Source organism: Thermobia domestica, chromosome 12 (genome assembly GCF_964235325.1).
Source record: "Thermobia domestica chromosome 12, izTheDome1.hap1.1, whole genome shotgun sequence".
Taxonomy (NCBI): domain Eukaryota; kingdom Metazoa; phylum Arthropoda; class Insecta; order Zygentoma; family Lepismatidae; genus Thermobia; species Thermobia domestica.
The window spans coordinates 32303160-32317720 of record NC_137465.1 but is presented as its reverse complement, the minus strand read 5'-3'; the positions used below and the strand labels follow the sequence as shown (position 1 = coordinate 32317720).

The 14561-nt window shown below is 35.7% G+C and overlaps 2 protein-coding genes across 2 annotated transcripts in view; one reads left to right on the top strand and one right to left on the bottom strand.

The window, feature by feature from the left end:
• MED27 (mediator complex subunit 27) overlaps nt 1-6151 on the bottom strand; it is a 32939-nt gene extending 26788 nt beyond the window's left edge. The window contains exon 1 of the mRNA XM_081733613.1: nt 5809-6151. Coding sequence (XP_081589739.1) covers nt 5809-5999 — 191 coding nt within the window. The 5' untranslated portion in view covers nt 6000-6151. The remainder of the gene's footprint in view (nt 1-5808) is intronic.
• Nucleotides 6152-7236: 1085 nt separating this feature from the next.
• The window catches only part of LOC145666403 (uncharacterized), a 28823-nt gene continuing 21498 nt past the window's right edge, over nt 7237-14561 (top strand). The window contains exons 1-2 of the mRNA XM_081733612.1: nt 7237-7427; nt 13305-13513. Coding sequence (XP_081589738.1) covers nt 7339-7427; nt 13305-13513 — 298 coding nt within the window. The 5' untranslated portion in view covers nt 7237-7338. The remainder of the gene's footprint in view (nt 7428-13304; nt 13514-14561) is intronic.

Genomic DNA, 14561 nt, shown 5'->3' with positions numbered 1-14561 from the left:
TCCAAGCTACAGGTCCACGTGTCATATAGCCTCGGTGCTGAACGGGATGTTAAACTTCAAATTAATCAACAATCACTTTATAAAAGTTAAAATTTCAATAGTCTAGAGGAGAAATTCACTAGTCAGTTGTGATAAACAAGTTACTTTGTATCAATCACGTTAAATAGAGTAAAACAAGTTAATTAACATCAACATTTCTAATACTAAAGAGAGAGTGCGGCCAACAAAGCATCAGCCTTTAGTCTCAATTTCATCTCTCCATGAATTTGCTCGAAGTGCAAGCGATAGCGTCGATGCATAGAATACGACTCTGAAGGAACCAGAGTGGTCAGATGCTCCGTTCCTGTGTTATCGCGTTCCAAAGTATGGGATGCCACGAGATGACGCCAGTATCGAGGCGCAGCTACAAGATCGCCTCTTAATGCCTCGAGAGTATTTGTATAAAGTGTGAAGCTATCACGTTATAGTGGTCACAGATATAACTCTGTATCGTATTAAACTCATTCATCAAGCTTGTTGTTGCGAGTCTGGAGCACGTGCAGTAGGATGTTGTTCACACATGGCCACCATTATTTGGTACTTCTCTTACGGTCACAACTATGAGTTTGTTATGTCCGGTCATCGATAGTCCATCCAACGTTTCTCTTCGCATTGAAAACGTTTCCGATGATGAGGATGTTTCTGATTTTCATAAACTAAAGTGCCATGTCGATCTCAACCTCGATTGCATCTATCGATTGCAATCACGTTCGGGTAAATTCATGGGGAGACGAAATTGGGGCTAAACCTGGACGCACTTTTTGAAACAGAACTATGTCGTGCTTCATATTTCATACAGTCCATGTAACATTTATAACTTCCAGCGTGTTCATAATTGGTGGTCTGCAAACCATAAAGAGTCCGCAAAATTCTTAAATAAATAAATACACAAATATATCTTACCCAAATTAAAGATGTGAAATAATGAAGTGGATATTAAGCTGTACGAAGTAATTTTACAGTAAAGCCCATGTAAAATTTACACCAATACTTCTCGAAAATTACTGAATGAGGAACGGCCTAATAATATGCCGTTGAAGTGGTATACCATGGCAAACGTCCTTCATGTTCAGTTTTTTTTTTTTCGTTGCAAGAATAACCGCTGAAAACCGACCAGTGCAGGGGTCTGGGGGAGGGGAGCGAAGTAATATCTATATCTTTGTAGTCAAGAAATGTTTATACGTTTGTTCGACAATGAGATCTCGAAAATCACAGTTGCTAGAAACGTGCAGTTTTCGCTGGTCGATTCCAGCGATTTTGCTTAGATAGTCCAGCTCTAATTGAATATTTAAAAAACATGTCCGTTATTTCTTTATTTCATTTTTTAGAGGTACACTGGAAGTACTGAAATTTAAAAAAAAAAGCATCATATCCTACGAGTTATGTATTCCAACACCACATACGAGTGGGTACACAAAAGAAACTGGAGTTATTGTGTAAAAGCTATATTTTCAAACTTTTTACAAAACAACCTTATCCCTTTCAAAATACTCTCCATTACAACTAATACATTTGTCCTACCGGTGCTTCCACTATTCGAAACATTGTGTGTAGTCTTGAGAAATGGCTGACAGCTCTTTCCTCGTTTTTTTCTTGAGCTCTTCAATGTTATCAAATCTGTGTCTTTTTATGCCTCTTTTCATGCGTGGAAATAAGAAAAAGACGCACGGAGCCAGGTCAGGCGAGTAAGGTGCATGGGGCAGCGGAACCATGATATTCTTAGCCAAAAACTGGTGAACACAGATGGGTGTGTATGCCCAAATCTTCGGTTAAAATTCGCTGAACCGAGCTCTAAGATATCCCACTAATTTTTGATAGTTGATCAATTGTCTGTCGGCGGTCTGTAAGCACAAGCTCTCTAATTTTTTCAACATTTTCGTCAATTCAGGCAGTTGATGGACGTCCAGAACGAGATTTGTTCTCAATCGACATGTTGCCATGTTTAAAACGAGCAAACTACTCGTACACTTGACTTTTACCCATAGCGTCCTCTTTGTACTTATACAAGTTTCAGCAACATTTTTATCGAGAAGAAAACAAAATTTCACAGCCGCACATTCTTCAATTAAACTTGCCATCAGAAAAAACGAAACAAGAACACAACAGCGCTAGCGAAAACACTCACTAACTTCCAACAGTCCTAAAGCACCTCTGCCGTCTTCTTCTTTGTCTCCGGATAGATGGACCTGGTGACTCAAAATCTGTGGCGATGAACCTGGTGGTTTTTATCTTCCTCTTTATGCCAACTCGATCAGATTAAGAAGAGACTTTTAATATCGGATTACAGCTTTGAACGTAGAATAACTAATATTCAGTATCTGGATCTGACTCAGTGTCAAGACAAGAAACTGAGTTGTACTGTCTGAGTGGCGATCAACAGCCAACGCCTAATTCTAAGAATTTTGCAGCTGAAACTCTAAAGGCGAAGAGCACGTCTAACAGACTCCTAGCAAGGATAGAGTAGAAAGACCACGAAATCTCTCAATCATAAAGTTTTATACGACTTAACACTTCGTTCCTTTTCGTCCTGAATTGGGTTCTTTTATTATTATTTTAACATCAGACGTTTATCAGTTCATGGCTTGCTCAATATGTACGTAAGAAGATTTTCTTGACAACTCTTGATTCTATCAAACATTCCTTGAAAACACACAGGAAATTACAATGTCAGTTTTTCTCGTAGTCTGCGTTACAACATATCCATGCGTTTGCGTTTACATTCTGTTTAAATATAATGCTTTCGTATTCTTCTATCTTTTAAATTTTCTTCCTTATTCCCGGTGCATTGGCCTAACTGAACATTGTACACTGAACCTTATAATTTAAAATGATTTTACAAATATTGAAAATCAAAGTGATGCTACAGTACTATTATCTTTAATAAAATTAACATTTCTCAAATTTAGTAATATTAATGAGTGGACAAACCTTGTAGGAAACAGGAAAAAGTCATTAGGTGCCTTCGATTCCCGGCGGGAGTTCATGTGGTTCGGATTCCACGTTAATCAGTAGGTCCACGTCTCATATAGCCTCGCTGCTGAACGGAACGTTAAACTCAAAATCAACTTAACTCAAAGTCATTAGGTGCCAAAAGGGATACATAAGTTTCCTGAAATTTTGTGTATATACTTCAATATTAACTATTTTCCCGATTCATGTTCCTTTAAGTCTTCTGGGATAGCCTCAGACCAAGATTTCTTAAGAAGTCTAAGTAATGTGCCACCAATAAAGACATTTCAGTTTTAAGCGAACACTGAGGTCATTTTATTCAAATTATTATTTTAATCCTACGTCCAAACGTAATTTAATTGCACTACACTGTTTCAGAAATCTCTGTTGCCTTCGTCATTAGCTCTGCGAAACTTATGATTTTTTTCCCTCCATTTCTCAGAATTTCATTTTGCACTTTTTATCACTTGTTCGGTTGAGAAATGATACTCTTGCTACAGTAAATCACTTCTACAAATGCTTTGTTTTATTCAAAGAAGTTTTGATCGAAACTGATCTAAGATGTATCTATAAAATGCTATTAAATACGCTAATAACTGCTTTCAAATGTATTTGTTACAGGTTAGAAATTTGAATGTGAAGTTTATACATCATCCAAGTTTACACACTATATGTCATTCAAGTATTTTAATGAAAGTATTATTTACTATGTGAATGAATAGAAATGGGTTATTTAAATATTGAAGTAGGTATTATAATTGCAATTTTTTGAAAGAAGATCGATACAAATGAAAAGTAGGGCGAGTTACGTCATTGTCCTGTTACAACCTTGTGCATTGAACGACTTAGAATTAGCTCCTTTCTTTTCAATATTTTTGTATTTCTACTTTTAATTTTGGCAATTTTCTTTGAGATATACAATTAAATAATCAGTGTTTCACCATTCAGATAACCCTTCTCAAATTCTGATTACATTAGGGTATACCAATTAAGGAACTTTACCCACGTCTTTCCTAAACTATTCATGTTACCGAAACTAAGTTCCACCTGGTAAAATACGCAACTCTTAGTAAATTCAGAAAGTAAAAAATGTAAGACAGACCAAGGAAACTATCCCGGTTCCTTTATTCCCCTCAAGCTTCATGACATGCATTTATACGGTGTTTAGTGTAAGAAAAATCAGTGCTATCCTATTTTAAGGGAGCATAAATGTGTAAAATCTACGGAAGAAATGTGTTAATTGAATTCACAATACGAATGTACAGTACAATGATAAAAGTATATCGGGATCAGCTCTCATACGAAATGCAAAGTGCGGTCCTTTCCATGTAGTACTCCGTAAGGAAGACATGATGAAGAGAAAATGAAATGAAATCTTTAAGCTTTACGTCCCATAATATGCCGGTTAGGCTAAAGGAGACGGTGATGATGAGAAATGAATGAAGTGGTGGAATGAAGAAAGTGGGAGGAAACGGGAGAACCCCGAGAAAACCCACGAGCACGGTGTTTGTCCACCACAAAACCCACACGGCTCCAGCTGGGATCGAACCAGTGACCCCAAGCATCGGAGGTGAACGCTCTACCACTGAGCCACCGCGTCTCCGGCATGATGAAGAGAAGAGAAGCCAATATACAAAGTGATCATAGAAGCAAGTTGCACCACAGCAAACAATGTGTTTTTTTATGTCATATGAAGTGTTTTTCCACTATCCTTGTTTATGCATACACCCACTGTCGCTGACGTGCCTGCTCAACACGGATGCATCCCCTCGCGGTCACCTGCTGCGCTTCTGTCCTAAATTGGATGGTATTCGTGTATTTTAGTGGCCATTCAGTACAACTTGGTTCCTCCTTTATGCATTGTAATTTTTATGCTATATATCCACACACACTGTAATTACACTCAACCCTCCTAAAGTCAATCTAAACTCATTAATGGAAATTCTCCCTTAGACAATGAGTGTATTTCCTGTTAACAGAAGGCAATATTTCAACGCCAATATTTAGTTGAGGAGTGTCAGCGTTTTAACGAATGGAAAAAGTTACAATTTCGTTAAGTTCTGTTGATATTAGGTTAGGTTACGCTTGGTACTTTCAGCTGAAATTATCTTCGGTCTATGTTTAGCAGAAGGGGTCCAGCTCTTTTCTCTAAAAAATGTTACAATTTTGGTCATTTCTGTTCACATTCGATTAGTTTAGAGTAGGTTATGTTAGTGTAGGCTAGCTTAGGTTAGTTTAGGTTAGTTTATGTTAAATTAGTGTAGGGGTCCCGCATAATTTTCCAAAAAATGATGAATTTCGCTTATTTCTATAATATTAGGTAAGTCTATGTTAGTTCAGATTAGATTTGGTTACGTTATGTTACGTCTAAGTATTTGCATCAATCATTTCTCCTGTAAATTTTGTGTTTTTTACGTGCTTCTGGACCCCTTGTACTAAACATACTCCTTACCTTCATCTAAACATAACCCTTTCATAAATTAAAGTATGCTCCCTTCAAAATAGGTTAGTACCGGTATGGAAAATCGACTGGTCCCTATTATTTCCCATATATCACGCAAACCCATCACTGTTAACACATCAGCTTCCATAGATGTGATGATCTTCAATCGTTCAGCCATTTCGAATTACATACAAAGTACCTAGTTATTTTTCAGAAACAAATACAACCTATTTTGCCCCAAGGACCTATTTTTATGATAGATAAAATTACATTGAATGTATAAATATGCAATTGAATCGCCTCATAACCTGATGTCACTTTAATTCCAAAGTATATTTACATTTCCACTCATCCTACTATTATATATAAATACATACCTAAGATGAATATTCACGATACTAAGCAATTCCTGCAACTCAATTAAAAACTTCATCTCCTTTCCTTCTTCTCCGTGGTCGGCCCTCAAGCCATTCGCCAATATGTCAAAGACTTGTCCGACACTCGATCTTAAAGCTTTAATACTGGTTAAGCCGGCTTGTAGAGCATCCAGATTCCCTGTATCAGACATTCTTATTTCTTCGTGTTAAGCAGCCAACTCTGCGAATCTCAAATATAAATAAACTCACAAAAATACTACAAACGTTCCCGAACACATCTATGCCATTGTTTAAACCAAATACTAGAAACAGTACACATCTAATTCTGTATTATTATTTTCTTCTTCTTCTTCGAGATCTGTTGCGTCATTCCCTGGCATTTGTAATCGATAACTGCGAAACGCAAAGTTGAATGAAAATAAATCATAGAGGTCGTTACTAATTTTTCTAGTCTAATTTTAGTCGGAAGCATTTATCGGGGCAAAAATCGTATCATCGATATCCTACCGTGTAAAGTGGCAAATGCTATAGCATTTCATATGCCATAGCATACTATGTGGCATGTCTTGTCGATAGAACCTGCTCTATTTCGTAGCATTTTCCCCAGCATTTCTGGTCCGATTGCAGCGCTGTGGTGTGTTAAAAGGAAGCGAAAGATTTTGTGCCAAATAACCATGCTCTTGTTTTGTGTGGGAAATTGACTTGTATTAAAGAAAAATGAGTTGGAGTAGAGATGCTATTATTATGCTGATTGAAAAATATGAGGAGCATTCTTGTTTGTACAAAGAACTTTTCGAAGGCCTCATTATCCATACGCAAGAAGTTCTTGAATGCAATAGAATCCTCAGGATTCAGTTCTTTCTCCACTATAGAAAGAACTGAAATAGTATCATCCCTCCGCAACAACTTTTTTTTTTTTTGCCCACATACAACCACTATAGTTTTAGGTACTTCACGCTGTAGTTTAGGAGCCATAATTGCGCTCTTTTCCAGTGATTTGTTTGCTACGTCACAAGATGCTTATCAAAATACTACCGTGTAAAAAACCGTATACTTTCGATGTCATAGACTTACACTAAAATACAAAAGGATATGTTACATATCCGAAACTGTCACTTTTATTATTTTATAATAAACGTTGCTTTGCTCAGCAATTGCATTTTAGTGTAAGTTATTGAATATAGCAAAGCTAGTATAAATCAATTAGTTATTGGATGTCATAGAATATTATACGAGATTTTTGGCAGCTCATCTGCTTCGATAAATGCTTCTGTCTAAAACAGGCCCTAAGCAGAGTTTTTGTAAAGCGTGATGGGGACATACTAAAGAGTTCGACTAACATAAATTTCCTGTAACAGCCATGCATTTAGTTATGACGTGGGAAAATCAAGAGCAAAATGGGAATTTCTCCTACGAGATGGGATTTTATAATGTTCCATGTTGGCATCACTGATGTTAGGTTCTTCGGTTATGATGAAAATTTATTGTATTTTAGTGTAATATTTTGTGGCAACGGTAGACCTAGGAAAAATGGATTGGCACGATTTTGTCATGGGAATTTTGGGAATCCCAAGGCACAATATACCAAGAAGACAACCAAAGGACTATGATTACAGCGAGTAAGATAATTTAGCATATTAGCATACCAAAATGTACTACATTGATATGGAATCTTCTAGTGCAAGGAATATTGTGTTTTCATGTGTAGTTGTAAGGAATTAAAATGTGTTATTATAACTGTGGAGGTTAACAGCACTCGAAATAATTCTTGAAAATTTTTAGTTTTTTCACTAATTCTCGTCTTATTGTCCTCCAATATGTTTGCGCTGAACTACACGACAATATTCCATTTAATTCAGACTATGTTCACGGATGTATTACAATAATTATTGTAATATTATTATTATTGTAATATTACAATATTACAATTCCGTAACGAAGTATCTTCTGTACCGAATGGTGCATGTTAAGAATAGCCCATCGAATATTAAAAAAAAAAAAAGTAAAATGTATTTTTCTTTCACTTTCTTTATTTTAAATTATTGCCTAAGACGTTATCGACTGTTATTATTTTGGCGTATGCCCAAATAATTGCATACAGGTTAACGATATGCATATAAACTGATGTCCCCTAGAAATGATTAGACTTTTGTTTAGCGATGGAGGTCCAGCTTTTTCACCAACATTTTTGCGATATTCTACTCAGATTTGGTCGTTTTATGGTTCCATACCTTAGGTTAGCTTACCAATTTTACCATAGTGCTGCCGAGCAAGCATTAGCGAGTGAAGGCAGGTTAGAGCCCCGCAGGACACGTTATTTTTTTCCTTCGTTACGGATAGTTCACTTTCTTTTCCCACATAAGTCACTATAAAGTTCAACTACGGTAATCTAACGCTAAATTAGTTAAAATTTTCATCACACTTTACTCAAATGTCAATTTCCAGTCACCACTATCAACTCACTTCTCCTTAAACCATTCTATTCTTTGCCAGTTTTGGCCCCGCATTTCTAAACTGTTACCAGTGATTACGTTCTATCCTATTGTATGCAACTATTTAATCATGAAATTTACTCATAGTGCCTTAGAAATTCTTTCTTGGGTAGTGGTCGCGGAGTATGTTTAGTGCGAGGGGTCCAGAAGCACCTAAAATCAAAATTTAGAGGAAAAATGAATGATGCAAGTACTTAGACGTAACATAACGTAACCAAATGTAACCTAAGCCAACCTGAGCTAACCTAAAGTAACCTAATATTAGTAGGAACAAGCGAAATTCTATCATTTTTTGGAAAATTATGCGGGACCCTACACTAATATAACATAAACTGAACTAACATAACCTCTCCTAATCTAATCTGATCGAATGTAAACTGAAAATACCAAAATTGTAACACTTTTTGGAGAGAAGAACTGAACACCTTCACTAAACATAGGTCGTTGTCGCATTCATGCGAGCATAGGACGAGGATTTTCCTTTACGAGTATGAGTACGTGTAAGAACTATGTCATATAAAATGTTCTGCAAAAGACATAAACCAACTTGTTCTACTTGGCCACTAAAACAAAATGCTATCTAAGTCAGGGCAGGTGCGCAGCAGGAGGGTCCGCGTGGAGCTGCGTCTGCCGCAGGTAGCACACACTTTAGCAACGGGTATGCGCATAAACATAGGTTAGTGCTAAAAATGAAGCGTCTCAAAAATATTTTAATTGTTAAACGAAAAATTAACTGATTTTATCCTAGTTGGAGGAGCCAATTTTGACATGCTCTAATTTCTGGTAAAACAGTGGAAGACTGAATATTCAGTATCTTGGCTGACTTAAACCAACTTATTACAACTACTACTGTTTTTTTTTTTAAAAAAAATCATGGATGTAGTCGCCGATTTTGTAATACACGTTTTCCATTTGTTATGTCTTAACACCAAATAAATATAATCCTGGCTGAATTAAGACAATTTTGATACGACTTATTTTATGACCATAGAATAAATAAAAAAACATACCAGTATTGGGTAATCTTAGGCTGGAAATGCCAAGCCAAATAAAGAAAAAAAATAAATAGATAATAATTTCTAATTTACATGCGCAACGGAATCTTAAAGCTAATCAGGTTCTTGCTAAAGTAGTAGACCAACAATGAGACTTTAGTCAGTGTTCCATCTAGCACATGTTCGACACTAACTTACAATATACTAAACTAACTAACTAACTCTATGGCCTATGGAACCCGGAGGTTCAGTGCCGCGTTCACAAAAGCTCTCCACTGACTTCTATCCTTAGCTAATTGGATCCAGTTTCTACTTTGTATTCCTATCTCTGCGAGATCCATCTTAATATTATCCTCCCATCTGCGCCTAGGTCTTCCTAATGGTCGTTTTCCTATGGGTCTACCAGTCAAGACTTTGAAAGCGTTTCTACTTTCTTCCATTCTAGCTACATGACCTGCCCACCTAAGCCTCCTAGACTTGACGACCCTAACAATGTTGGGTAAACCGTATAAACTATGTAGTTCCTCGTTATGGAGCTTCCGCCATTCCCCATTCTCGTTCCTCTTGGGTCCGAATATTCTTCTCAGGATCCTGTTCTCAAATACTTTCAGTCTATGTTCTTCCCTCAGAGTAAGCGACCATGTTTCGCAACCATACAGAACAACAGGCATAATTATCGTTACTTACATTACTGTACATTACTTACAATATACATTATTATATAATCTGCAATTAAAATTTTAACTTAAATCATAGATTCAGATTTGGAATTATTATTTATTGATTCAGTTTCAGAATAAAAATTACAGTTTAGAAAGGTTAATAAAAAAAAATTAATTATGTTTTCAAATAAATTTGTTCCAAATGTATCGACTTTCTGATGGTTCAGTTTTTCCATTTCACCAATTTATAGCTTATTACACACATATTATTATAGCAAGAATTGTATCTCAGTAACTTCCCGGTACAAAGGAAAATTGAATACATATACATCGTAAGTAGCCCTCTTCAGAAGGTCAAGTAAAGTTACTCTTCACTGCACTCTGTCCATAATAGTATAACATTTCATATATTAATGATTATCACTATTCTAAATTGATCCATCATCAGTCTTTCATTACGAAATAGGAAAATGCTAAAGATTTAAATAAAATAAGAGTTCAATGTTCCGTGCACTTCTGTCACATCTTACTTATGTGCCCCAAATTATATACTACATTCTCATTTCATTTAAAAATGTAAATTATATATATTTGTAGCATACTTTTAAATTTACTTGCATGCCATGGGACATCTTCAACATAATACTTACTACAATAATTATCAGTACTAATGAACATGCAATATATACAAATGTTATGAATGAAGAAGAAAAGAAAAAAAAAAAACCTACGATGTTTGACAGAATTAGCACTTTCCCATTTATAATACAAACATAATATTTTTATTCCATGGATCAATACACTGAGCACTAATTAACGAAGAGTGGCAAGTTGACCTGAGCTAACATTTCAATCTGAGACTTATTCTACAGTTGACAAGTTGACCTGAGCTAACTTTTCAAAAAAAAACCGGAAGCATTTTTCTGAGACTTATTCTACAGTTGTACCGGATAATCAAGATGCTAGAAATTTACATATTAAATTTTACTGCTAGTATCAGCGGAAATATTACGGTGAAACTATGAGATGCGTGACGCAATATAAGGTACGATTCGCACATGTTCGTCATGCTGTTGTTAAGTAGTGATAAAAATTTTGTAAACAGTTAATATTTGCCAATGTTTTAAAGTTCACCACACGAATGGTACCATAGGTCTTGTTGTCAACAGTCTGAATGGTTTGACAAGGAGAAAACTGTAAACTTGCTTTACCTTTATAAGTTGTTTGACGAATCCGGACTCCTCTGGCTCTCACCTCTTCAGGTTACTGTAGGGACAAGCCCCAAAGCGGGTCCCGAGACGTACATAACATTAATGGCAATGTACGTAACCGATAAACGGTACGTTACAAAAACACTTGATGTTGCATAAAATGTCATAGGTTAGAACAGTTGCAATGATTTCACGCTTGAAACTCTATATTTGCAAACAAAAAATAAATAAATAAAACTTTTCTATATTATGCAAAAATACACCGCCGGTGGAAATTAGCAAAATGCAGTCTTCTTTGATATGCATTCATTCATTTTAATCCTAGTGTACCTTTTGTAGTGGTTCCACACTTCTAACATTACACTTATAAACGTGAAACATTTTCTTTCTACGTAGTGAAAAACTCCTCCGACAGAGGAATGTAATATCCTACACACTCCTCTTGCATATGAACTCTATTTTAATCGTAAAACTAAAATGTTTATTATGGACTATATTTAATCAATACCAAAATATTTCCACTGAAGGAAATAATAATACCCCATTTTATACATGTTAAGTTCGAAGATCCCAGCGATGGTGGGAATCTTCGTAATAATAAAAAAAATGCACACACTAATCTATGCTGGGCGCCAGTACGAGCACAGATTTTATTAAATCCGCGTTAAAACCGGGCGAAGCGGGCAGGGTGCGCTCGTAGGAAGCAGATGCGAAGCAAAGGTGTGTATACACAAAAACGATTATTAATACGGAAAAAAATCACTATCCTGTGATAAGTAATAACCGCTAGAATTATTCTTATAATGTGTATGCTAACCTTTTTAAAAAAAATCTTATTTGTAGGAGAGAATTTTGATTCAATATTGTACTTTATGAACATTATGTTATTGCCTATTGCCTCCTAGTCGCCAAAATACCTCCTGTTGAATTTGCGAAAAACTTTTGATTTTTCAACGAGGTGCAAAAAAATAAATAAATAAATGTATAATAATAATTTAAAAAAATAAAAATGGACTGAAGTAATAACTCAGAGTACTTACATTATTGGTTCCTGTCGGTGATGTTACCTTCAGAGCAGTCCCCCTCTGCTTCAACACACCTCTTCATGCGCTGCTGCCGTTGTATGTAACATTCCTGGGAGTCATGTTCTGTAAGAGTCTAGTACGTTTTCCGTTTTTTTCAACCTCATTAACGGAGGTAAAATGTGTTTCTTTCAGTTCAGATTTGTTTTTCGGGAACAAAAGAAATCACAAGGAGGCAAATCAGGTGAGTACGGCATGTGTTCTAACACTGCAATGTTTTTTCAAACCAAAAAATTCTGTACGGATAGGGCCTTGTGAGCAGGTGCATTGTCGTGATGCAAGTTCCAGCCACTTTCTCAGTTAAGATGCGTCTAACTGACTCTCTATCCAAGTTCACAGCCTTAGCATTTCCTCGGACACTCAATCTGTGGTCATTTCTCTTATTTCTTTCAGTTACAGAAGAACGCGGACGGCCTGTTCGTTGATCATCATCACAGCTCTCCCTGCCCTTCAAAAACTTTTCGTGCCACTCAAACACTTGTGTCCTTGACATGCAGGCTTCACCATAAACTTCCTTCAACACTTGAAATGTTTCTGTGGCAGATTTTCGAAATTTCACGAGAAACTTGATGTTTATCCTTTGTTCTAATAGTTTCACGCCCGTCATTTTCCGCCAACGCACTCACACACGTATTCACTCTTTCACGTTTATCTCGCGAATGGCTGGGCCAGGTGAGTCCAGTTCACTGTGCTTGGTAGGGTAGGTATGGTAGTTTATCCTTGCGAAAACAATATCCATTATGTTAATTATTTTTAGTAATGCAACTAAAATCCGTTTCTTTTCTCTCTCTCTCTCTCTCTCTCTCTCTCTGTGTCTTTTTTTTTGTGTGTGTGTGTGTGTGTGTCACACCTCGTAATGTCGTTTATTTATTTCGGCAATTAATAATATTCTTTAGTGTTTAAAGTTGTAAAAAACTTTATTCAGGATATAAAATATATATTTGTTGGCATATTTATCCGCATCAGAAAACGTATAGTGATAAAAGAATACTAAAGTGATACATAATGATAAATATTACTTATGCAAAGAATAACAGATTGTTTCTTTTTTAAGAAATCCAGAACATGAACAGGAAGATCCGTTTGGCTTTAAAGAGGACAACCCATTTGGCTTTGAAGAGGAAAATCCATTTGGCTCTGAGGAAGAGAATCCATTTGGGTTTCATGTATTCACTGATCCTCTTGAAATGCACCGCTATTTTGAGAAACAGATGGATCGAATGATGGATTCATTCAGAAAGTTCGAGAGCTTTTTCGGTTCTGGTAAGACATTTTTTCGTTGATTTCCCCTATGTGTTTGTTTCTATAGTGCTGTTAAAAAAAGGAAAAAAATGGTCTTACGTCACAATATCTTAGAGCAAGGTTTCTCAGCCTTGGAGTCGCGAAGATAAGCGGAAGAGAGAAATGTAATATTAATCTAGTACCGGAAACCATTTTTAAATCTTATTTTGAATTTTGTTCTAATAGACATATTTTTATTTTCGTACATACTGTTAAGAATAACAAACAATATGTCTGTTAAACGTTTTCAACAAGGACAGTAGTTTAAAAATCAATTTAAATGAAAGAGGTATGATATGAAATTAATGAGAATAGCGTATTGAAATACTAGAAAATGCAAATGCAACACAACCTGCATATTGAAATACAATGGACAAATTATTCTGTCGGTAATAAAAGGGATTGCTTTTGTTTAGGATCTTTTGTTGTTCTCTGCAGAATTGTACGCGTGTGTGTAAGCATTTTTTTTTTTTTTTTTAATTTTATTTATACCAGCAAGCTGGCCACAATGAAAGTAGATTTTTGGCGTGGGATTTTGTTTCCTGAATTTTAAATGTAAACAGGTGCTTTTAACAGTTTTTGGTAAAACTGAACACATACACAATGTACCAAATTCACAACAATATGAGGTAACTCAAAATCATGGCCTCTTGAAGATTAAAATACTCAATAACTTTTTAAATAACTATCCAAGTTTTCTTAACCAAAATTAGAACTCTATTTATTTATTTATTTATTTATTTTTATCATATGACCCAAAATTAATGGAGTTATGAATGTTTAAAATTTTCAAACGGCGTCCATTTTGAAACAGTATGACGGATCGGATTCGATATTTGTAATATGAACGGACAGACCAAATTTGGTTTTAATCCATTCGATTTTAGGGAAGTTACTATATCCACTATGTACAAGAAATGGATTCTACTATTATTGAAATAGATGCATATCGTGAGATCGTCGCAATAGGTGTATTAAAAATCTCACACAAGCTTATTACAAACCACAAATTATAAGGGGATCGCTGGCA